The 26,085-nt window shown below is 40.3% G+C and overlaps 1 protein-coding gene and 1 long non-coding RNA gene across 14 annotated transcripts in view; one reads left to right on the top strand and one right to left on the bottom strand.

The window, feature by feature from the left end:
* FN1 (fibronectin 1) overlaps positions 1-6,873 on the bottom strand; it is a 66,736-nt gene extending 59,863 nt beyond the window's left edge. For all 12 annotated transcript variants that reach the window (XM_025891968.2, XM_025891973.2, XM_025892014.2 and 9 more), the window contains exons 1-5: positions 6,723-6,873; positions 5,612-5,740; positions 4,511-4,648; positions 3,051-3,182; positions 1,529-1,666 (exon numbers count right to left, since the gene is read on the bottom strand). In XM_025891968.2, coding sequence (XP_025747753.1) covers positions 1,529-1,666; positions 3,051-3,182; positions 4,511-4,648; positions 5,612-5,740; positions 6,723-6,873 — 688 coding nt within the window. The remainder of the gene's footprint in view (positions 1-1,528; positions 1,667-3,050; positions 3,183-4,510; positions 4,649-5,611; positions 5,741-6,722) is intronic.
* LOC141370340 (uncharacterized) lies at positions 6,773-20,677 on the top strand. 2 transcript variants are annotated; one of them, XR_012374300.1, is made up of 6 exons: positions 6,773-6,910; positions 11,306-11,446; positions 12,977-13,078; positions 19,638-19,774; positions 19,869-19,999; positions 20,402-20,677. It is a non-coding gene; the product is annotated as an uncharacterized lncRNA (long non-coding RNA). The 2 variants fall into 2 exon arrangements; XR_012374301.1 differs by lacking the exon at positions 19,869-19,999 and having other exon boundaries at positions 20,402-20,672.
* Positions 20,678-26,085: the final 5,408 nt, after the last annotated feature.

The following is a 26,085-nucleotide window of genomic DNA, read 5'->3' as shown; positions in this document are numbered from 1 at the left end:
AGGCAAGTAGGTTTCAAAAGGTCTCCACCAATTGCCCCAAAGAAGCTATAAAAAGATAGCAGCATCTCTTTTTTCATTTGTTATGTAAGAAAATTCAGGGGACCACCAACTTCTTTGATTAAAATGTTCTCTTATCCCCTTCCACAGCACACACCTACTTAAAATCACCAATAAAATGGCTTCTTTTGAATTGCTCGGTGGTAACCCTCCATGGAAAAATGGAATTTTATAATTTGTAACTAAACTGCTGTCAGTCTGTGTGGCAAATAGATTGTTTCAGTCAGAATCCAGTTTTGTCCATATGCTACAATGACAGAGGAGAGGATTCGATTTGTGTATGAATCAGAAAGTCACTGCACTGGATGAGAGAAGGTAAGTAGATGGTTGATGTAAGTCCACACACATACACATCCACATTAATTTACCACCAGAAGAGAGGTCTGGATGAAGATATTAGGGCTGCTTACAGCGTTTCCTCAAATCCCCAGCTAATAGGATGGTCTTCCCTGAACCCCCATAGCACTATTCTCAGTATTTGTCTTGAAGACCTTAATATTGGGCCTTGTAGAAGACGAATATGTATAAGCCTTTCTCATCTCCCTGACCTACTTACTAAGTGCTCTTCAGAGGCTGGGCTAATGTCCAATTCAGTTTTGTGTTCCTATACCACCCTGTACACAGTGGGGACTTTGGAATAAACGACTTTTCTTTGAGGAACTTTTCTCAAACTTGTTATTAGAAGAGCTTTAAAGAATAGAGGAGGGGTTGAGTCATTGCCACCAAGGTCTAGAAAGTCTGACGATCGTAATAAGATTTTAAATGCAAAAGATCTAATGAATCAGCAAGTTTCTCGGAAAGACTGTCAGAATTATTATCACTTTCTGTGAAAGACTTATTTTTTTTTTATTAGCAAAGAATTCAAATTTGGATGATGAATATTTTAAGATGGTTAAATACTGGGGTGCCTGGGTGGCTCAGTCATTAAGCATCTGCCTTCAGCTCAGATCATGATCCTGGGGTCCTGGGATCGAGCCCCACATCAGGCTCCCTGCTCGCCGGGAAGCCTGCTTCTCCCTCTCCCATTCCCCCTGCTTGTGTTCCCTCTCTCGCTGTGTCTCCCTCTGTCAAAAAAATAAATAAAATCTTCAAAAAAAAATAGTATATACATGCCCAAAAAGGTATTTGCATGTTATTTTAATGATTTCTTTGCTCTTAATGCTTGGAAAATACCTCAGTGATAATTTAGATTAAACATTTGCAACTAATCTTCAGGTCCACGGCACATTTGGCCTTTAAATGAATATCTGGGTTCTTTCTTAGTAGCTGATAGCCTAAGACCTTATTAAACTTTTTCCTTTTCTTTGAAGAAGCAGAATAAGTTGATTGTTGGATCTTTCTCGACACCCAAATGTTACCAAAGCCTGCTGGCTTATCGGGTGTGTGCCAAGTGACATCACATTACAAGTTTCTCTAGGAATCCAGAAAACAATACCTGGCCTCATCTTGAGCATAAAGAGTTAAAACATACTTCTAGAAGTACAGGTGATACGTCCACTGCCTTCTCCCAGACAAGTACAATCCACCATCATCCAGCCTTGATATGGCTTTTCCCAGGTCTCTCCAACAACGTAGGAAGTCCCAGCAGAGTGATCAAAACATTTCTCAGCTGTAGGGAAATTTGGATGAAAAACAGGGGGGAAAAAGGGTTATTTTGAAATGTGCAGTCTCCTTGTAATTTAAAGTATATCGTGTAAGCAAAAATCCAGCCACATTTTTTTTTAAGTGGTACTCTGTTAAAAAGAAAGGCACGCCCTGTAACTAAGCACATTGTAAGTAACCAAAGCGAAAGAAAGCTCAAGCCGAGCTGGCAGGCAGAAATCCTGTTCTCCTAATAAGTACATGGACTGTGTACATTCAGCTAGGACCACTGTTCACACCACTACTGGAGTGAAAACAATCTATGTATGTGCTTGTCTGTGGGAGACTACGCACAATTCCAATCCTAATTATGAATGCATAAAAAAAAAAGACAAGAAAGCTGTTGAAACCTTGATTGCTGTAAAAACAGCTACAACACAAAGCAAAATAAAAGCCTTTGAATTCACAAACAAGAAGTAAACAGAGTAAAAGTTATAGGCAGAAACTTAGATTTGTATTTAGAGTTCAACTGAAGACTGAGGCCAAAAGAAGCTCAAAAATTTTTATTGTGAAGAAAAAAATCACCAAGGTGTGACAGAGGACACACAATATTGTTTCGGTCCAGCATGTTCCAAGAAAGAAATATGTCAAAAGCGTCATTGTTGGGGCGCCTGGGTGGCTCAAGTTGGTTAAGCGTCTGCTTTCAGCTCAGGTCATGATCCCAGGGTCCTGGGATCCAGCCCCGCATTGGGCTCCCTGCTCAGCGGGGAGTCTGCCTCTTCCTCTGCCCCTCCCCCCCACTCGAATCCCTACTCTCTTTCTCTCAGATAAATACATTTTTTTTAAGTACCATTGTTTTTTTCTTTTAAATAATTTACGTCTTGACCAAGGAGAAATCTGAGACCAGGTATTAGACAAAAGAAATGACTTCTTCCTAAATCTTTCAATTCTATCTTGTGCTTTTGAAACAAAATTAAGACTTGCATCAATGCTTAATACTTTTTTTTTAAGATTTATTTATTTATTTATTTATTTGACAGAGCGATAGAAGCACTAGTAGGCAGAGAGGCAGGCAGAGGGAGAAGCAGGCTCCCCGCTGAGCAGGGAGCCTGATGCGGGTCTCGATCTCAGGATCCTGGGATCATGACCGGAGCCGAAGGCAGCCGCTTAACTGACTGAGCCACCCAGGCGCCCCAATGCTTAGTACTTTCTGATCTGATTCTTTCGGGACTTCAGGACTACTAAGAATCTTAATCCTTCAGGATTATAAACTATTCCAGTATTTGAAATAAAATTTCCATTTCATTCTTTTTTGAATTAGAATTCGGATCTCGTGTCCACGTGGCTTTTGGTTCACCCCAACATTGTGACCATGACTTCCCACCTCTCACTCATCCCTCAGAGCCACACACCTATAGGCTTGCAGGTCCATTCTCCTTTCCCATTGCCAAGACATACACACTCTAACATGTAACCACCAGTCTCATGCGGTCTCCTCCAGGTGTCACCGATCTTGTAGGACTGACCCCCTTCATGGCAACGGTCTGTTCAAGACAAAAAGCAAATGTTAGAGACAGGGAATATTAAAAAAAAAAGAAAGAAAGGAAAAGAAAAGGTCTCATGTTCCACCCATGTACTAAGTATGTACTTAGGTTAGCCAAAGTGAGGATCCAGAGAACAGCTTTCTCATCAGAGGCAGGGGAAAAGTTAACAGGGCTGGTCACTTTGGGTCATTCAATTAAATGTCTTGTTTAAGCACAATGGGAAATCACACAGAAAACTGAATGGCAAAGAAAGAGGTCATAAATCCTGGTTCCTTGGAGAGATCACAGGAAATTGGGTCCTAAAGCTGAAAAGAAAGACCAGCAGGCATGACCTCCCCACATCCACAGCAGGTTGAGCCTAACTGAATGAAAAGATCACCTCACATCGGGCAGAGCTTTCCAGCTTTCTGGAGTGGGAGAGCCCATATTTTACCTGAGGATAAAAAATGTCATATTGGTGGAAATCAAACAGACATCTACTTCTCAGGTAAGGAAATCTGGGTACTATTCTAAGCTGTTAAACACAGTGGCCCATCCAAAGGCTGATGCCCACTAGACTCTAAACACTACGGACCATTGACTCTTAAGACTGCCAACAAATTTGAATAAACCCTAATGTTAAATGTGAGGAAAGCTGATTGGGTCTGTTCACAAGGGACTGCTTTGTTCTTTTGGAAAGAAGCCTTTCAAGTAACTTATACTTAAAAGATGGATTAAACAAACAAAATGCTTTGTTAATAGAGCCTATTGGTAATCCAGTGAATCATAGTGGAAAGACTGCCTTGGCTAAACTAGAATTGATGAGGGTCAACACAGTCCCCAAAGGTCCTTGGAAACACTAGTAAGCTAATCATTCCATACTACCCCTGGGGATAGAGAGATTTGCTTCCTGGGTAAAAACTATAGGTTACAAAGAAACCAGACTGTATCCGTGAGATGCAACAGGTCTCTGCCTCACAAGCAAGAGCAGAACACACAATGGCTAATTCACTCTTCCAGACCATCTTCCTAATCACTGCAGATAATCACTTAATCAGTCTGGCTTGAAGAAGATGCTGAGGTAATATAAAACGGACAACTCCTCTGAGCATATCTTACTGAAATGGAATTCAAGAGATTCCCCTGGGTACTCCTAAGTCCACACAGACTCTTTCCACCTGTGCACACAGCCATCTTCCAGAAGCACGGGAACAAGCTGGGTGACCACAGAAGAGCAACTGGTCCCCTAGGGGTAAACCAGTCATGCATAACAGAGAGTGACAGCGAAGGTAATGGAGAAATTCACATACATGATATTTTAGCGTTAGTTTACAGAAAGTCTTTCTTACTTGCAATGGTGCAGCTTATCCGCCCTCGCCCAGCTCCGATGCAGGTACAGTCCCAGATCATGGAGTCTTTAGGGCGCTCGTAAGTGTCGCCCACTCGGTAAGTGTTCCCCGTGTACTTGTCAAAGCAAGTCTCTTCAGCTGAAGAGAGAAGGAAAGTCCATGTGAGCCCCACATATGTAAAAGCTTTTCTATTCCACTAATCCCATCCAAAGAAACACTCAGCCTTCCTTCCATTCTGTGAGTAGCGTGGTACCAGGAAGTATGTAACAAATTAAAATGGGAGATCTAGATTCTACCCCAGGCTTTAATGAAGCTCAGCTTTTGAATTTTGACCAGTTTTCCACTTTTACGTAAATGAGTTTCTATTGGAAAGGATTCTCGGGCCCTTAGGAAAAAGCTGTACTAAGTCCTACTTTAGGACTGGCTGAAGGAGGGCTTCAGATTCTGACCTCTGACTCAGTCAGACGAGATCGGGCGCGTTCAGGGTGGTATGGCCGTAGACACCTCTGACTCAGTCAAACCAAGGTCCACATGAAAAGCAAACAATTTGAAGAGCCCCACGGCCCACCAGGCACTGTCATTTCTTAATCCTACTATTTCCATTCTAGCCTCATCAGTGCTTCTCTGTAGGAGTTGTTATAATTTACAAGAGAAACAGAACAATGGTCCTAAAAGAATGGGCACTTTGAAGTAAGTGGTTAGTGGTTTTTTTGCAGCTGACAAATCACTTTACAGTATAGTGCCCAAAGAGTTTCCTGGCCCATAATCTTACAGTTTAAGATCTGAAATTCCTTTCTAATAAATTAAAAATTTATAAACAGTTCTTTTGGAGGGAGAACACAAAATCTTCCTTTTTCTCATCAACAACTTTGGGACAATAAAAACAAAAAGACTCTAGGAATTACGTTGGGACACATTGGTTCTTTTGTTTTAAAGGTAGAAGTAATATGTGAAAGGCGAATAGAAGCAGCTATTAACAGTTTTTAAAGAGGAAACGACAGATAATTCTATTGGGAAAATTTATTACCAATGCTAAGTTTAATTAACAGGCACCAGTTCTCCATATATTAAGATACTAACTGCCAGGCTCCCACCACTTACGTTCAGGTTTGCTCTCGCAGTTAAAGCCTCGACTCCCTCCGTAACAGGTACAAACCAAGGCATTTCCCAGGTAGGTGCGCTCCCATTGTTGGTTTATCTGGTAGTGTTTCCCATTGTCATAACAACCAGCTATAAATGATTGAAGAAAAAAGTGATTACATCTGCATCCCCTCTTTTTTCCAAAGTATGGAATTTTCTTGCACAACTAAATTGATGAGACTAAGCAACAAACAGAAAAATAAGTTAATCATCAGAACATCAGAATTAAAAGCAATATTCCACAAAAATATATAGAAATTAGCTATCTTAAATGTTAACCACAATTTAAACACATAGATATTTAGGTATTCCTTTTTTTTTTTTTCTTTTAACTTAGCTAAATGTTATATACAATGATGTCATTTCCATCTAGCCAGGGGTCTACATCAAAGGAATGGAAACATTTTGGAAAGTGGATACCTGGAATTACATTTTAAAATATGCAAGGGCCTTCAATGCTTGGGGGTAGGGGGGATAAATCAAGAAGGACTTTGAGCAGTTTCCTTTAGCCAAGGCTAAGGGAGGGTGTGTCTTTGAAAAACTGGAAGAGGAATTCCGATCTCTGTTCTTGGAGAAGTACCCTGAAGGGCCCCCAAAGCAGAGTGAACCAATTACATCTCTTTCAAGTTAGTTAGGAACCACAGAGCTATCTAGCCACCCTCCTCCCACACCCATTTAAAAAAAAAATAATAACCAATTATTTAGTAACAAAGAAGATCCAAAGCCTAAGAGCCGGCACACTAATCCCAAATGGAAAATTTAAAGGCATACAATCATTTCCCTTTTTAAAGGCAAGTTTGGATGAATGCATAGGAGGACGACTTGAATATGTAGAGCTGACAAGAGCGCTGCGGGACAGCGCAAAACCCCAGTCCTCCAATGCATTAGTTTATTCTAGGGCCCTCGAAACCAGCCTGCTCCAACCATGAGCCTTTTGTGTCCTCGGTCGGTTGCTCTCATTAAGGCGTGCACAGACGCCGCACGCGCGCGCGCTCAAAAGTTCAGCCCAACTTTGGTTGGCTGTAGGTCCCATCCCCGCGACAGCCTGTTTCAGCCGGCGGTCAGTACTCACGCTTGCTCTGGCTGACAGCCACTGGGGTCTGGGGCTGAACGATTTGCTGAGCCTGCCTCTTGCTCTTCGAGGCTCCGGTGGAGGGCACCGCTGTCCCCAGGGACAGGACGGCCAGCAGCAGCAGCAGCCGGGGCCCCGGACCCCTGAGCATCTTGAGACGGTGCGGGGAGAGACGCCCTCACCAGAAGGCAAGTTGCCACCAAGTTTGGCTCCCTTTGCAACCTGCGGGAGGAGTCCCTTCCAGTGCCTCCTGCGAGTTGATGCCCCCAAGAAAGTAGGGGCCGGGGGACGGGGAAGGGGACGGCTGGAGGGACAGAGGGGAAGGAGAGGACTAGAGAAGTTGGGGCTGCAGGTCCCCTCTCCCGCTCGCGCCTGGGGCTCCCTCTCCTCCCCCAGCAAAGCGCAGACGGCGCGGGCGGCCGAGCCCCGAACAACGGGGTTTATATGGGACGGTCCCCTGCCGCCCCCCGCGAGGCCCTGGGCGCCGCGGAGGAGGGACGGCCCGGCTCCCCCCACCCTCGGGCCGCCGCCGCCGCCGCCGCCGCCGCCGACCGCGCGCGGATTGGCCCGGGCTCCCGGTGACGTCAGGGGGACTGTGGGTTCGCCGCGAACAAAAGAGATGCTGATCGCCCGCCAGGGCTGGGACTACAGAACTTTTTTTCGGTTTCCTTTGCGGTCGTCAAACTTTCTTGGGGCTGAGGGGGAGGGATGGGAAGCGGCTGGAAAGGGGTAGACTGGGAGGAAAGGGAGGGGCTGCCGTTGTGCGAGGCGAAGGGGTTTGCAAGACACCCCCCCCGCTTTCCTTTCCTTTCCTTTTTTACTGGGGGGTAGGGGAGTTGAGGAATTGCATCACCTCTGGAAAAAAAAGTCTGCTCACTGGAGTGTATTTTGGGGGGGGAGGAAAAACCATAAAGTAGCCACCACCTTGCAGCTGTAGGAATGTAGACTTCGCAGTCCCAGGGCGGGGCTGGCTTTCCTCCTGTTCCCTTTTTTTGGTCTAATGTGCCCTGATTTGGGACTCACTTTCTTTGCCTTCACAGCTTCCCGTTCAGGACCTCTCCCCTTCTGAACACTGTACCGCCCCGGGTCTGAGGAAGGGCTAGCCGGGGAGCAGGGGGGGAAGCGATTTTTTAATGAGCTTCTACTAAGTTCTCCGGGGTGCTTGGAGGATCTGGCGGAAATTCAGAGAGCGAGTTTTCTTTTTGGAAGGACAAAGCAGCACTTTGCTTTTTAAAATGTGCAGGAAAGTCTTTCCTGGGGATGGGGTGCCTGTTTCCACTCGAAGTGAAATCAGTCGTGGACGATCTGAAACCTGGAAAGTTGGACCGGCCATGGAGAGAGAAAAGTCTTCGTGTCGTTGCCCACGTTCACCATGCCCGTTACACACAAAGCAGAGATCTTGTTTGACTCACTAAAAGCTAAGAAAAGACTATTTACAGCCTTCCTTCCCCTAGTCCCTTCCTTGCTTTTATTTGGCATTTTCGTTTGGTAGACATCAGTTTCATCACAATGCCCTTTCCCCAGCCCCTGCTGCCAATTTTTTTTTTTAATACTTCAATTGTTATGTATTCCAAGAATGTGGAAAGTTCCCATTTAAGGTTTCTCCCTCTTTCCCTCTACATGCAGAGGGTTGAGAGGGAATCTGAGCAGACTCGGAGCTTTAGTAACTCATCACATCAGTCTGTTTTCAGACAAACACAAATCACACTTGCTTTAAAAGATCTTCAAAAGGAGGACTCCACAATTTTCATCAGCGACTCCCACGAGACCCCAACTCAAAGCTCTGCCTTTCAGTGATGTTAGTGGTACAGACCTCTTGTTTGCTTTGAGAACCTATGAAAGCTACTGGCAAAATGTTTATTTCTGCAAGTACTTGTTTTCTCCAAAAGTCCCATCTCCAGTAACTGCCACAGGGTAAAGAACTCTATGGTCTATAAAATGCCCAACACATCAAAGACACAAAACTAACATTTGGTTTTATTAATGCACGGATTTAAAAAAAAAAAACCCCACAGCAAATATCAGTTTCTTACAAGTAGTATAAAATAACTTCATGAGTAATCTTTGTGACCAACATTTCAAGTTGAGTGCCATGGATTTCCCCAAATTTAGAGTCCCGTCTGGGTTAGAGGTTTTTTTTGTTTTGTTTTGTTTTTTAATTTCTCATCATCAATCGACAAAGCAGTTTTCTCTTTCAAATATAAAAGGGCCCCTTGTAAAATTCCTAGTAAATTTCTGGGAAGCCAGAGGGAAGGATACCTGGAAATCAGGATGTAAGCAAGATAAACCTGAAGCTAAAGCTTTCTTAAAATACATAGATTCTAAGGGGAAGGAAATAAGTGGTTAGAAAAATATTTTGTAAACAAAAAGCATGATAGTGTGATATATTTACTGTACTCAAAATACATTAGAATAATGTACATATGAGAGCTTGGAGGAAAAAGGACCACCTTATATTTCAGAAGAAACTTTTATATTTCAATCCTATTGAAAAATAATTTGTTTAAGGAAATAGCATTTCTCTTTTAAATTATAAGCAAAAATATAAAAACATTTGACTGAATTTTATAGGAATGTTTAGAAGTTTACCATTTTACTTGAAATTTTTTGTTGTTATTTTTATTACACTTTGCAGACAGAGACATTTCCTTAGTTAAGATAACAAAGCTTACTTTGGTATTCTTCCATTATCAAAATCCCTTATAACTATGTAAGTCTATTATCTCTAACTGGAGAGATAATTAAATATTGAAGACCTCACTGACTGTTCTAATTCAACTGATACGCCTGGGGTCCAAGATTCCCTTGCATTTCTTAATGCTAGAGACTATTTTGACAGGGTGTGTTCTTCAGTAAGTAGTGTCCTTCTACTTGTAAGATGTATCCTGGGATTTCTTTTTCTCCTCTCCGTTTGGAGAGGGAAGTGTGACAAAAGAGACAAAAAGTAAATTCATAGGTGTTTGGGGCTGGGTCTGGGCCCGGGAGTTAATTGTAAATGTGCACAGGAAATCTTCCTGGGGTGGTGAAAATAAATGTTCTAAAACTAGATTGTGTTGGTAACTGCACAAATTGGTAGAGTTACTGAAAATCATGGGGTTGTACACTTCAAATGGGTGAAATTTTATGGTATGTAAATTACACCTTGACAAAGTTGTTTTAAAAAATTGATTAAAAAGTAGTATTTCTTTATTCTTTTTACTTGCACCTCTTCTGATTTTGTTTCAAGGACACACTCCCAAGAGGCTGCAGCATATACAAGGCAGCTGCATTTCTTCGTTTTTCTGAGAGCGAGTTTGCCTTTAATAAGGGGATTCTTTCCTCTCCACCTGAAACTCCTTATGAGACCCAGTATTTGTGTGATGACTTGTGTTTCTTTTTCTTTTTTTTTTCTTTTTTAATTTATTTGACAGAGAGAGACACAGCAAGAGAGGTAACACAAGCAGGGGGAGTGGGAGAGGGAGAAGCAGGCCCCCTGCGGAGCAGGGAGCCCAATATGGGGCTTGATCCCAGGATCCCGGGATCATGACCTGAGCCGAAGGCAGACGCTTAACGACTGAGCCACCCAGGCGCCCCGACGTGTGTTTCTATACAGAACAAATCCTCACTTAGAACTGTGCCTTGTTTCTCCATGGAAATGCCATGGCGATAGGATTTCCCTAGAATTTAGAACAACTTAAAATTTCAGTAACGAAAAGTCGCACGTGTATTTGTGTGTGGGGGGTGGAGTTGTTATTTGGATGTTTTGTTATTAGAGGAGGTTATTGAGGATTATGAACAATTATGGAAATCTGAACTGAATTGACTTCATTAGTTGATTATGGTGAAGCACAAAAATAATTTATCAGATCCAGTCATTTAAAGAGAATTGAAATTAAAACAATTTTAAGGGATAAATTTTAAAAGGCAATTTTTCTCCAAGTGAAAATGAGTTTCCTTTAAGAGTAATACACACATTGCAGACAATACCCTTCCTAGTCGAAACCCTTGCCTATTGAAAAAAAGTCTTACCCTGATAAGAAATAACTCCTTGACCCAAAGTTTACTTTAAAGGAAGGTAGGCTGTTTTTTTTTTTTTTTTCTGAAAACGTTTGGCTTTTATCCTGTTCTTAATCTCTTTGGGTCTGGTTAGAAGGGAGGCCATTGACTAGTGACCTTTGGAACTTTCTGCCTTCAGAGCCCGTAGTGTCTTTTTCTATCTCATGGCTTTCTATTGGAAGGCTGGATGGAGATAAATTGCAGCAGTTTTGTTTCTTATCTTGATTGTATTTTTCAGCATGAAATCCTTCCCATCTTCTTCCCTTGAAAACGGCCAAGCTTGCAAAACTGCTACTCGTTAAACACAGGTGTGAGAAGGAAAAGTAAACTGCCCCATGGGCAGCCCTCATGGGTAGAATGTCTGAGCAATTTGTCTGCAATTGACGCAGTGCCTACAACCAGGAAAAAATACATGATAAGGGCTTTAATTTATGCCTTGAAAGCTAGCCAGTTTCCACTTAATAAGCATTTTGTTTATATTTTAAGTTACATTATTATTTAATCAGCACTTTTAAAAGCCTTCATCTATGCCCTTTGTTTTTTAACAGGAGTATTCTTTTCTCATTAGAGTAACTCCCAAAAGGCTTTGCAAAGGAGTCTAATTCATCCAGTAAAATGGAACTAACCTCTGCGCAACTGGAACACTTCACCGAAACTATGATAGAGAACATTTCAGCTTCCCAAGCAAGGTAAGTAACAGTTTCTGGGAAAATTTTTATTTTTTTATGTCGCTCCTTTTTCCAGTTTTATTTTATGTTGGTGGCTTTAAAGGTTGTGGGTTTTGGGTTTTTTTTTTTTTTTAAGACTTTACTTATTTATTTGAGAGGATGAGAGAGCAGGCAAGAGCACAAGAGCAGGGTGAGGGAGAAGCAGATTCCCTGCTGAGCAGGGAGCCCCATGTGGTGTGGGGGCTGGATCCCAGGACACCAGGATCATGGCTGGAGCTGAAGGCAGCCGCTTAGCCCACTGAGCCACCCAGGTGCCCCTAAAGGTTTTTGAAAGGCTGAAAATTTTTTTTACAAACTTAAAATATTTTTTAAAAACGTAAAGGATTTCCACTATTTAAATTATTTTCTATCCTTACACATTCATATACTTTTAGTATCTCATATGCAGCTAATCATGAAGGTTGTGTCAGATGCTTACAAATAAGTGTACACGGGCACCTGGGTGGCTCAGTTGGTTAAGCGACTGCCTTTGGCTCAGGTCATGATCCTGGAGTCCCAGGATCAAGTCCCACATCGGGCTCCCTGCTCAGCAGAGAGTCCCTCTCGTGCTCTCTATCTCTCATTCTCTCTCTCAAATAAATAAATAAAAATCTTTAAAAAAAAAATAAGTGTACACATTCTGAAATAAACTTTCAAGCCAACAACAGAATACTGTGATACAGGTGGTCAATAGATGCTCTTTCTATTGACTTTTTTTATTGCTTAGTTATAATACATTAAAGTGATGCAACTGAATTATAAAAGTGAAAGTATAAATATATTTATCTCTAAATCCATGCTGAAACATTTTCTAGATAAAGTTGAGACGCTCTCTCATTGACTATGAAAATTTTACTGAGATGCAATAGATATTTAAAATCATCACTACATTGGGGCGCCTGGCTGGCTCAGTCAGAAGAGTGTGATTCTTGATCTCTGTGTTAAGAGTTCAAGCCTTATGTTGGGTGTAGAGATTACTTACTTAAAAATAAAATCTTAAAATAAAAGAAAATCCTAAAATCATTACTGTGTCAAAGTGCCCGCATCAGGTCATAAAGATTCTAGCACCTGAAGGGAAATACATTTAATTAGCTATATTTCATTAAGCACTTATTTTGAGCGGGACCCCATACTAAGTGCTTTTTGTATGCGTTTGTTTGCTTGTTATTGGTTTTTTTTCATTTAACCATCAACAACCCTCTGAGGTAAATACTGTCCTCCACTCAGTCACTCTTACAGACAAAGGTCTGAGGCTTAGAATGTTTTCTAAATCATCAGCCTTGTTGAAATTGTGGTATCCCTTAATGATCCCCTCCTGGCACAAAGGTATAGGGAAAGCAATTGGCTCAAGAATTTAGTGGATGATTTCTTCAGCATGAGACTCATTTCTTCAGAAGATGTCACACCCAACGCTGCTACCTGATAGGTCAGCTGTGGCATCCAGGGCCATTCTTTTGTGAACCAATTTCCTTCAGTCTGACTGTGTTTTGATATTCTGAATCACACGTACAGGACTGTTACTTCGGACTCCACTGGACTAATGAGCATGGTGGGACAGAATCTCTGCCGTGTTTACTGTGTGCCCAACACAGAGCATAAGGCACCGTTGGGGAAGTACTTAGCACATATGAATGAAAGAAAAGAAGGGAAAATGAGAAGCGCGCTCGAATTCACATTTAGGGAATATTTATCCAGCCGGTCACGTTACTAAGTGCTCTGCCTATGTTATTTTAGTTTACTGTCTAAGCAACTGCCAGAAATAGATATAAATAGCCCCATTTTTCTCTCTGAGGCTTACAGAGTTTGAAGATGGTCCTTAAGCTTGTGCAGTAAGAGAGGGACAGGCTGGAACCTCAATCAAGGTCTTCCTGACAAAAATCCATGTTCTTCACCAGGACGCACTAGGCTTCCTCCAAAGAGATTTGCCTCATATAAGTTTTTTTTTAAATTTTATTGTATTATGTTATGCTAATCACCATACATTACCTCATTACTTTTTGATGTAGTGTTCCATGATTCACTCTTTGCGTATAACACCCAGTGCTCCATGCAATATATGCCCTCCTTAATACCCATCACCAGGCTAACCCCCACTCCCCTCCCCTCTAAAACTCTCAGTTTGTTTCTCAGAGTCCATAGTCTCTCATGGTTCGTCTCCTCCTCTGATTTCACCCCTTTCATTTTTCCCTTCCTACTATCTTCTTCTGTTTTTTCGTAACATATATTGCATTATTTGTTTCAGAGGTACACATCTGTGATTCATCAGTCTTGCACAATTCACAGCACTCACCATAGCACATACCCTCCCCAATGTCTATCACCCAGCCACCCCATCCCTCCCACCCCCCACCACTCCAGCAGCCCTCAGTTTGTTTCCTGAGATTAGGAATTCCTCATATCAGTGAGGTCATATGATACATGTCTTTCTCTGATTAACTTATCTCGTTAGTATAATACCCTCTAGTTCCATCCATGTTGTTGCAAATGGCAAGATTTTGGTTTTTTTGATGGCTGCATAATATTCCATTATATATATATATACCACATCACATCTTCTTTATCCATTCATCTGTCGATAGACATCTGGGCTCTTTCCATAGTTTGGCTGTTGTGGACATTGCTGCTATAAACATTGGAGTGCACGTACCCCTTCAGATCACTACATTTGTATCTTTGGGGTAAATACCCAGTAGTGCAATTGCTGGGTCATAGGGTAGCTCTATTTTCAACTTTTTGAGGAACCTCCATACTGTTTTCCAGAGTGGTTGCACCAGCTTGCATTCCCACCAACAGTGTAGGAGGGTTCCCCTTTCTCCCCATCCTTGCCAACATCTGTCATTTCCTGACTTGTTATTTTAGCTGTTCTGACTGATGTGAGGTGATATATCTCAGTGAGGTTTTGATTTGGATTTCCCTGATACCGAGCGATGTTGAGCACTTTTTCATGTGTCTGTTGGCCATTTGGATGTCTTCTTTGGAAAAATGTCTGTTCATGTCTTCTGCCCATTTCTTGATTGGACTATTTGTTCTTTGGGTGTTGAGTTTGATAAGTTCTTTATAGATTTTGGACACTACTCTTTATCTGATATGTCATTTGCAAATATCTTCTCCCATTCTGTCGGTTGTCTTTTGGTTTTGTTGACTGTTTCTTTTGCTGTGCAAAAGCTTTTTATCTTGATGAAGTCCCAATAGTTCATTTTTGCCCTTGCTTCCCTTGCCTTTGGCGATGTTTCTAGGAAGAAGTTGTTGTGGCTGAAGTCGAAGAGGTTGCTGCCTGTGTTCTCCTCTAGGATTTTGATGGACTCCTGTCGCACATTTAGGTCTTTCATCCATTTTGAGTCTATTTTTGTGTGTGGTGTAAGGAAATGGTCCAGTTTCATTCTTCTGCATGTGGCTGTCCAATTTTCCCAATGCCATTTGTTGAAGAGACTGTCTTTTTTCCACTGGACATTCTTTCCTGCTTTGTTGAAGATTAGTTGACCATACAGTTGAGGGTCCATTTCTGGGCTCTCTATTCTGTTCCACTGATGTATGTGTCTGTTTTTGTGCCAGTACCATACTTTCCTGATGATTACAGCTTTGTAATAGAGCTGGAAGTCCGGGATTGTGATGCCACCGGCTTTGCTTTTCTTTTTCAACATTCCTCTGGCTATTCGGGGTCTTTTCTGGTTCCATACAAATTTTAGGATTATTTGTTCCATTTCTTTGAAAAAAGTGGATAGTATTTTCATAGGGATTGCATTAAATGTGTAGATTGCTCTAGGTAGCAATGACATCTTCACAGTATTTGTTCTTCCAATCCATGAGCATGGAACATTTTTCCATTTCTCTGTGTCTTCCTCAATTTCTTTCCTTATATAAGTTTCTTGCCTCATATAAGTTTTAAGAAATTTGGAAACATTCTTGGATGGTAACTTTATTTTAGTTCCCCCAGATCTCCATGCTATGCCCTTCACGGCCTTGCTCTGCCCCTGGGAGCTGACCCTTGGACTATATGGTGGGATCCTCTGCTTGCTGGAGGGCAGGAGGACAAAGAGGTCAGGGTGCTTCTTTTGAAGCCTGCTCCCTGCTACAGGGCCACAGTTTGGGTGGCGGCTGCCTCTCTCTAGACCATTCTCAGAGGGGGCAATAGTGCCCCCAAGAGGGTGAAACCTGGTTCTTGAGGTATGGTTAGGGGTAAAAAAAAAACAAAAACAAAAACCCAAACAGCTCAACCCTACCTGATAAAATCTTATCTCTTCGTTGTTAATTTATTTCATTAGGTAGAATTTGAATTAGATTTATTTTTTGGAGGAAGGGGGGAGGTTGAGGTAGAGGTAATAACTAAAAATAAATGGGAGGAACATTAGTCTGGAACCACATCTCCTGTGGTTCCAGAGAACAGAACCAGACTGTTCTCTGAGGTTCCAACTCTCACTGGCTCCCTCCTATGATGGCAGCTCTAGAAGTGATAAAACTTCATGCCTTGCCAGTCCCTGGGAGTCTCCAACATCCCTATATCCCTCGGCCATGCCCACACCTCTTTACCAGGGCCTTCGCCAACATCTTTCAGGGGAAATCATTTGAATTCCATTTCCTGATGAACTCTTGACAATACAGATTCCAACGGTTTCTAACAATGACATGAACAGTTCACATAAACTATGGTTTAAGTTGTAAATTATAGCCAAATAGATTTAGGGCACATGAATTCTTTTCCAAACTTAGCAAATAATATGGCTCAGGGCTTTCTCCTTGTCCCATGTCTTGGCCTTTTTTTTTTGGTCTCTCTCTCTCTGCTGAGTATGTGTCCCCTCAACTACTTTATCTTTCCCAGAGCAAAATGCTCTCATGATTGGAACAAATGATCTAATGATTATACAGTTATAAAGAAAAGAGGATTTTATTTTTAAGTATACATGTTGTAACTTCCTGACTCCCTTGGAAATAATTTGATTTATCCACCAAGAAATTTGTTAATACAAAGAAGAATCAAGAGCCTTACAACATTAGAAACAGAAATTTATCTTTAAAAGTCCCTCATGAATCTACAAATGTCATATATGTAAAAGCTACAGATTTTTACACGTGTTTTCATATATGTAAAGATGAGTTTTGCATTTGAATTCATTTTATTTTATTTTTATTTATTTATTTTTTTAAAAAGATTTTATTTATTTATTCATGAGAGAGAGAGGGAGAGAGAGAGAGAGAGAGAAGCAGAGGGAGAAGCAGGCTCCCAAGGAGCAGGGAGCCCAATGTGGGACTCGATCCCAGGACCCTGGGACCATGACCTGAGCCAAAGGCAGACGCTTAACCATCTGAGCCACCCAGGCGCCCATGAATTCATTTTAGATACTGAAATAACTTAGCTGAGAGCTTGTAAAATCAAGGAAAGCTTATTCGGATTTCTCTACTTCCGTGAGCAATAAACTCCAAGGTCTTATCAATATTTAGTGTACATAAATTCCTTATGCGGAAACAAAACTTTCTTGGGCAGACCTGATGGATCAGTAATCATTTAAGCCTGTCAGAGACTCTCCATCAAAAACAAGCAATAGTCTGTCATATCTTTAATTTTAGAATACAACATGATATTTAGGAACACAATTTTTCATAAAACGTTTTGAAATTCCCATAGTGTTTGGTTGATTTTTCAATTTACTCGTCTTTTAAAACTAGAGAATCCATTTATTTTTAGGTTAATTTGGAGATTAAAAGTAATTATAATGTCTTTGTCAGCTCTGTGTGATCAGTTATGGCTCATCTTAAAGATACTTAGTAGTTTATCCTCTATTTTTTACAACATAGCGGTCACATTTTTGTCAATTGTACACAATTCTAAAAAGATTCCTGATAGCTTACCTACTTACACATTCAATTAATCTTCCCATTTCCTTTGTCCAATTAAATTTTGAAGCAAGGGGCGCCTGGGTGGCTCAGTCGTTAAGCGTCTGCCTTCGGCTCAGGTCATGATCCCAGGATCCTGGGATCAAGCCCCGCATCGGGCTCCCTGCTCCACGGGAAGCCTGCTTCTCCCTCTCCCACTCCCCCTGCTTGTGTTCCCTCTCTCGCCGTGTCTTTCTCTGTCAAATAAATAAATAAAATCTTTAAAAAAAATAAAAATAAATTTTGAAGCAAAATAATACAGATGTTTACAGACCCAAATTATAAATTCATTTCAGTTTGAAAGGGAGCAATACTAAGTATGAATTATAATTAGAACATCAAGTTTGTTCTGATACTTTCTAACCTCTCTGAGGAAGTGAGTTTTTCAATTTAGGCACACAATATATCAAATTAGAACGTATTCTCCTTTACTTATGAAGTCTTTGTCTTTTCATTGTGTGTGTGTGTTTTTTTTTAAGATTTATTTATTTATCTGAGAGAGAAAGAAAGTGTGAGTGTGCAAGCAGGGGGAGGGGCAAAGGGAGAGTATCCAAGCACACTCCCCCTGAGCCCAAGGTGGTGGTGTGGTGGGGCTTGATCTCACAACGCATGAGATCAGGACCTGAGCTGAAACCAAGAACTTGGACGCTTAACCGACTGAGCCACCCAGGCGCCTCCGTTGTGTGTTCTTTATCAAATTTGTTTTTTAATTGTGGGCTAATTAAAATTGCCTAAAGTTACAACCTAGACAACCAACTCTAATATTCCAGCAAACTGTGATTTTGGTTATTCCCAAATAATAACAGATTATTTAGAGAGAGCTATAGTGAGAGAATTTTTAAAAATTTAAAAAACATAGACATATAGTTTTCTCTAAAATGTTCCCTTAAGATTTTTTAACAGTTTAATGGTATAATTGACATATAATAAGTTGCATATACTTAAAATGTACAATTTGATAAATGTTGGCATATGTGTACACCCAAGAAATGATCACCACAATTAAGAGAGTGAACATATCCATCACCTTCAAAGGTTTCCCTGTTCCCTTGGGCAATCCCACCCTCCTGCCTTGTCTATCCCTCTAATCTGTTTTCTGTCACTTGGATTAGTTTGCATATTCTAGAGTTTTATATAACCAGAACCATACAGTATATATACATATATATATATTCATTTGTACCTGACTTCTTCACTCAGTATAATTATTTTGAGATTCATCTATGCTGTGGCTTATATTGATAGTTCATTCTTTCTACTACTAAATAGTATTCAGTTAAATAGATAAACCACAATAGATTCATCTGTTCATCTGCTGATGGACATTTGAGTGGTTTTTGATGACTAAAAATAAAAACTGCAAAACATATTTGCATGTAAGGGTTTGGTTATATACTTTCTTTTCTTTTGGGTAAATGTTTAGGAGTGAAATGGCTGGATCACATCATAGGTATATTTTTTAACATCTTAAGAAAATGCCAAATGGTTTTCCAGACTAGTTGCACCATTTTATATTCCCACCAGCAATGTATGAGGATTACAGTTTCTTAACATCCTTGTCAACACTTATAATGATCCATTTTTTACATTTTAGCCATTCTAATAAGTATATAGTGACTTCTTTTTTATTTTAATTTGCATTTTCTTAATGACTAGTGATGTTAAGCATCTTTCAACGTGCTCACTTGCTATTTATATATCTTCTCTCATAAAGTGGCTCTTCAAATCTTTTTCTCATTTTTTAGTTTTTTTTTTTATTATTGAGTTTTGAGAACTTTCTATGTATTCTAGATACAAGTTATCAGCTATATGCTTTGAAAATATTTTCTCCTGGTGTATAGCTTGTTGTTTTTTCTACAGAGGTGTCTTTTAAATTGCAAAATTTTCAAATTTTATTAAGTACAGTTTACAGCTTTTTTTCTCACTTCATTTGTTTTGGGTCTCTTAAGAATCACTGTCCTTTGTTACCTGATGCCCAGTGTCTTAAAGACCATGGTTTCATATACTTTTTCCCTCTCTCTCTCAATTTCCCTCTCTCTCTCTACTTTTCTTATGTTTGTTTCAGGTGAGAGTGTAAATTTGTTTCCCATGATCCTATGTTAGCTGAAAGTGGGAGTCCTCTTCAGTTTTCAGAGATTTTAAATATATTAATCAATAAGTTGAAAAAAATACTATGCCTTCCTTTAAATATAGCTTGACGTTCTATTACACATTTTTAGATAGTTTTGTGTCTCTTTTATTTTGTGCCCAATGAAAGTATTACCTTTTTTTAAAGATTTTATTTATTTATTTGACACAGAGAGAGAGAGAGTACAAGCAGGGGGAGCAGCAGGCAGAGGGAGAAGCAGGCTCTCCGCTGAGCAGGGAGCTCGATCACCCTGGAATCATGACCTGAGCCAAAGGCAGACGCTTAATCTACTGAGCCACCCAGGCACCCTAAAAGTATTACTTTTGACCCTTTTTTATTACATAGATTCTTTTACTATTGTCTTACTATTTCTTTTAGCTTATAAGACATTATTTCCTTTTCTACCAGTTTGCTCTTTGAAAACAAATTTTATTTCTCTTGGAACATGATGTCAAAGACTGAATTTGGAAGAAAGTCTAAGCTCAAATCCATGAAAAAGACACCACAGGAAACAAATGCTATAACCATGGCTTCTCCAGGTGTTGAATTAAATGGTTATTAAGCTAATTGGTAGCTAATCCTGGCATCTATTATCATTTAATATAATTAGTGTGTAAATAAGGTGATATAAATTGTGTTCTGTGTGAAGTTGTTACTGATGATTGTTATCTCTGTGTGCACGTGAGAAAACCAATAAGAAAAATGATGATTATTAGTGACAATGATAATAATTATAGGCCTTCTCTGATTATTCTAGCCCAATCTGCTCTTTTTCTTCTCATGTTGATTATACTTATATTCTTTTCCATGTAGAATGGCATATTGTTATGGCTCCTTAAAAAATAAGTTTACATGGATTCTTTTCTCCCAAATAACACTATAAACTCTTTGATGGTAGGCATTGAATTCACTCCTACTAAAAAGATTTTTTTAAATTTCAGGGCACCTGGATGGCTCCGATGGTTGAGCATCTGCCTTCAGCTCAGGTCATAATCTCGGGGTCCTGGGATCAAGCCCTGTGTTGGGCTCTCTGCTCAGCAGGGGGTTTGCTTCTCCCTCTCCCTCTGCCTCTCCCCCAGCTGGGGCTTGCTTGCTCTCTCTCTCTTTCTCAAGTGAATAAATAAAATCTTTAAAAACAAATAAATTTCTATTATTTGAGGTTCTATAAGGAATATGGTGGAGACAGTCCACCCAGATCCATTCTCTTCCTCCACAGTTAGGCCCTTTGTGCACAACTAGACTACATTTTACAGCCTCCTCTGCAGTTATAGGAGTTGCAATGGAAATACTTCTCACCAGCGGGATGTGAGAAGCGAGGTGTCCCTACTGTGGGGTCTGGGACTTAATTCAATGGGCATACCTCCTCCAGATTTTTTTATTCCTTACCCCCAGCTGAAATGCAGGCATGGAAGCCATCCAGCTTTTTACCATGCAGATGAAGAAAATTTCTTGGGAACAGGTTGAGACCTGAATCATCAGGAAGAGCAGAGCTTCGCCACTGACCTGGACCATTCATACCGAGACTGTTGCATGAGAAAGAAATGCATTCCTTTATTCTTTAAGCCTCTGTGTGGTTGATCATCTTTTTCCAGTAGCCCAATTCCACAGGAACCGATATGATGGGGTCTGTCTCAGTCTTCCTTACATGGCCAGTAGTTGAGTTGCCCTATTGCTGGTGACCGCATGGGCTTGGTTTACCAGCTTTGAACTGCTGTTTGCAGTTCTGCTTCAGTTTTTTTCTCTTTTTCTGGCTATCCATATGTACACGGAGAATTTTAGCTCCTCTAATAAAATTGTCTGATATTTTACCATTTATTTATTTATAATAGATTCGGGTCATCCATCAAATGTTTTAGAGCATCTGCCTAGAGCACTGTTATGGGTTGAATTGTTTCCCTCCAAATTCAAATGTTGAAGTCTTAACCCCTAGTACCTTAGAATGTGATCTTACTTGGAAATCAGATCTTTACGGAGATAACCAAGTTAAAACAAGGTCATTAGGGTAGGCCCTAGTCCAATACGAATGGTGTCCCTGTAAAAAGGGGAAATTTAAGATAGGCATATACAGGGAGAATGCCATGTGAAAATGAAGGCCGAGATTGGGGTGATGCACCTATAAGCCAAGAAATACCAAAGATTGCCATTAACCCACCAGAAGCTAGAAGAGAGGCCTGGAACAGATTTTCCCTCACAGCCCTCAGAAGGAACGAACCCCATGACAACTTTACTTTGGACTTATAGAACTGGGAGACAATAAATATCTGTTGTTTAAGCCACTCAGGTTTTGGGGTGTCTGGGTGGCTCAGTCGTTAAGCATCTGCCTTCGGCTCAGGTCATGATCCCAGAATCCTGGGATCCCGCATCGGGCTCCCTGCTTGGCGGGAAGCCTGCTTCTCCCTCTTCCACTCCCCCTGCTTTTGTTCCCTCGCTCACTGTGTCTCTCTCTGTCAAAATAAATAAAATTAAATTAAAAAAAAGGCCACTCAGGTTTTTTTGTGCTTTGTGAGTGCAGCCCAACAAGCTAACATACACACCTAGAATATTAATACTAAGAAGAGTGTAGCATTGAATTCAGATTAATAGCCAGAGTTCTAGAGGAATGACATAACATGGCCAAAGGCAAATTCTAAGTCACTGAAGGGCTGGGATGGTTGATTTTTTGGTCCATGCTCTTTCCTGCAGATGTTTCTGTGCCAAACATTGTGTGTAGGAGACAAAAGTAGGCAAGATACAGGTCTTACTCTTAAGGAACATAAAATATAGTAACAAATTGGCAAGGATGAAAAAGTTTGATTCACATACTATTGGCAAGTGTGTTTGTTGAAAAAAGGTATGCATGTGCACAGATTTGGGAAGTGTAAATTGGTGCATTCTTTTCAAAAGGCATTTTAGTAACACTCAAAATGCACATTACTAAAACGTGGTAGACAGAGCACATGCATTTCCTCTACACACTCCTGAAACCACACTAGTATGATATTTCAGAGAGAAAAACAGTAAAAAACCACAAGAATAAAGAGACTAAAAAGAAGCAGATAAAAGAAATCAACAACATTTTGGAAGAAGGAAAGCAGGTGGAGAAGTGATTATTAAATTCACAGAATAAATGGCTGCAAGCCAATAAGAAGGAAGCTGACTTATATTCAAGAAACATTCAAGAACCCCTGTCAATAAGTAGAGGCACCAGATACCTCTGAAGGTGAGGAAACAAAGGACTGAGAAGTATTTGAACGTCTCTTTGTAAGCAGGAACTTGACATCCTCTTCAGTCTCTCCCCTCTTCCACCCAGCCAAGGACCAGTCGACCCCTCCCTCACCTCATCAAGGCAGGAGCTAGGAATTTGATTGACTGTATAGATAGAGCCAGAAATACCAAACGCAGTGGCAGGAAGAGTGGTAGAGGAGAAACCCAGGGCTGAAACAGGATTGACTGAAAGTCTACATGTTTACTCTCCATGTGGCAGATGGGAGAATTTCTCTCTGGACTGAGTCTCTTTGGAAAGGGTGATCTGTAGATACAATGAAAGAGCCAGATGCCGACCCAGTCACCTACAGTGATTCCAGTCTGTCAATAAGCTCCATCATGGGCACAGAGTTTCCAATTAGATCTTTGGTGCCTCAATTCTAAATCTAAATAGACAGCCAAAGTTCACCAAACATTTAAGGAGATCCTCTGACATGAAGAAAGATCAGAATGGACTTACAGAAGACAAAACAAAAAGATTTGGATGAAATAAATGAAAACCTGAAAATCAGTGACTGTAGAGAGAGAAGAGATTTATTGTATGAAGAAAAAAGTATTTATATCTGTATGGGCATTCAGAGGGCAAGAAGTAACACTCAAATTAAAAAATTAGGGTAGCAGAAACTCTGAATATTGATTTTACTAGAAATTATGGTGGAATTGGGAAGATGAGAGAAAAGAAAGTGTGCTTAAGGGAGTGGATAAGGTGATGGAGGAAGGAAAGCTGTGGAGCGATGGGGTAAGAACAGCTGTTTTTCATTATTCACTTTGTACTAACTATCTCTTGATAAAAATAGAATAAAATTATAAAAAAGCAAAATAATAAGGAAAAAGAACTGTCAAGACACTTGATTTCAACTGAATGTTCTTCACTATTCTAGTACTGGAGATAGATGTTGTCCTTTTCTCTAATTCGGTAGCTTTCCAAGTTGGAAGGACAATGAGAGGCTAAAATAAGTGAGAGAATTCCGCTACCCAAGCTGCAGACTGTCTTTGGCAAACAAGATTTATTTCGGCTCCTTGGGAAGGACACCAAAGGCTTGTTCCTAGAGCTCAGATACCTCAACATGTCTTGACCAAGAGGACATTTCAGCAATGAGGGGATGGTAGACACTAGATCAGAAACCTGAAGGGAGGACGTGTGATTATTTGTAGAATGTGCAGATGATCTAATGTATACCTATTAAAAATTTTCAAAATTATGCCATAGCTATACTGCATTAAAGAAATTAAATAAGCACTAAAAATAAAATACATATGCCTTTTAATGCAGCAATCCCAAATTCCTCTTTTTTTTTAGACACCTAACCTAACCCAGAAATCAGCAAACCTAGGGGCCAAATCTAGCCCATCGTTTGTTTTTGTGCAGCCTGTAAGCTAAGAACAGGTTTTAGATTTTTAAAGGGTTGAGAAAACCAAAAGAATAACACTTTATGATATGAGACAATTATATGAAATTCAAATTTCAGGGTTCCTAAGTGAAATTTTTCTTGAATACCGTCATGCCCATTTTTTAACATATTGTCGATGGCTGCTTTCTTGCTACAGTAACAGAGTTATGCAGAGAGACCATACAAACCACAAAACTGAAAACATTTATTATTTGTCGCTTTAGGAAAAAGCTTGCTGACCCTTGATGTAGACCATCTAAGCGAAGTATCTTTCCAGATTACTATTTCTCCTCATTTTTTTAGATGTCCTGCCCACACACAATTCAAAAACAATATTTTAAATTCTCCACTGGATGTCTTTCCAAAGGAATTCAAATTAATTTTCAAGGAAAATGTTCTTTTTCACACTTCGATTTCAAAGGTTCAAAAATATTTAATTAAATTGCATGATTATAAGACAGGTACAAATGGAATAAATAGTTTGGTGCCCGACAACTGACCCTTGGTAAATATGGAACCCAAGTGATGGGAGCAGAAGAGCATCGGCATGCTGGACAGGACCATGGGCTTTGAGCATGCGCGGCATCACCGTCGTGTTCTATTGAGAGAAAGCCGAGTGCAGGTTAAGGTGGTGCACGGATTGATTGAGTGGAAGTTGTTTAAGAGATTTTACATTGAAATTGTTGTCTGGTTATTTCAGCTGTTTAGTTTTCTCGCCCCAACTAAAGTATAAACTCCGAAATGGCAGGGAATGCTTCTCACATTCCTTTGTATCCTTCCCCCAAGCATGGTGTGTTGAACTGAGCACAGCACCAATGTTCAGTCTGAGCCTCCTGAACGGAGGTTAGACAATGAATCTCCTGGAAGCCCGAGGTGACAGTTCCTGGGGCAAGTCAGTTCTCACAGCCGCATAGAAAGGTCTGCTCGCCCACTGATTGTAGGCCCTCGATCTGTTTTGATTTGCGATGCTGTATTTCTTTTTTGCCATTCTCCCAAATGACCCCTTCAGCGTTCCTGATTCATTTTTATGCTTTCACGTCTACCGCTTCAATGTTGGACTCTTGCCTAAGCAGCAAAATTCAAAGAAAAGTCTCCTGTCAGAATTGCTGATGTGAAGGAAGACCGTAAGGTTCAAATGACTTCATAGCGCATAAAACAATGTGAGTGAAAATGGGCACATTATTTATTGTTCACGACCAAGATGGGGATGCGGCGAAAGCTTGCTCAGTTTTGGTGAGATGGGAGAGCTTGCTGCAAGCTACCTAAAGCTTGAGTTACAAGATGTCATTAATATTGACAACAATAACAACAAAACTGTGTTGAAGGTCCATTGTTATATATAATTTGCATAATTCTTGCCTTAACTGTTTTCATTTTTCTTTACTGGGGCATATGATTAAGAATCTATAGTCGTGCAGCCTAGTCTAAAAGTCCTTGTTACCCTAAGAGGAAAATGCTTTTGTGTTGAAAATTAACCCAACATTTTGTATATATACAAGGTATATATATATCTCGATGTATAATTACTCAATATGTGATGAACTGTCAAATGTTAAGCATGTGTGATCTGGTATAGGAAGCACTGATAAAAATTAGGCTATTAATTTTATTCTTCATTTGACTTATGATTTCAGGAGAAGTACCGATTTTTATTACTGAATCACCCTCTTTTGTTAAAAACTGGATAAAATTCTGTCTACATCATTAGTATATTGCAAAGATCCATAAGAGTGGTCTGTGGAGTGGCATTTAAGGTAGTTTTTGGTTTCTTATTTATCAGTTAGCAGTTTTATACAATTGGCACTCTGGTCCTTGATTTATCAGTACATATATCTGTGTCACCTTGATTACACTTAAGGAAAAAGAAAAAACTCTCTGGTCCTCAGTTTCCTTATATGTAAAACAAGTATGTTGAATTAGATTATTTCTTACTCCTGGGTTAAACAATTACGTAGTTACAAAGCAGCTCTTATCAATTACAATTTTTTAAC

This window comes from Callorhinus ursinus, unplaced genomic scaffold (assembly GCF_003265705.2).
Source record: "Callorhinus ursinus isolate GAN/ISIS: 27379988/994484 unplaced genomic scaffold, GSC_fseal_2.0 scaffold2, whole genome shotgun sequence".
NCBI classification, from domain to species: Eukaryota; Metazoa; Chordata; class Mammalia; order Carnivora; family Otariidae; genus Callorhinus; species Callorhinus ursinus.
Note: the sequence above shows the minus strand (reverse complement) of the source record. Positions and strands in the feature narration are given on the sequence as shown.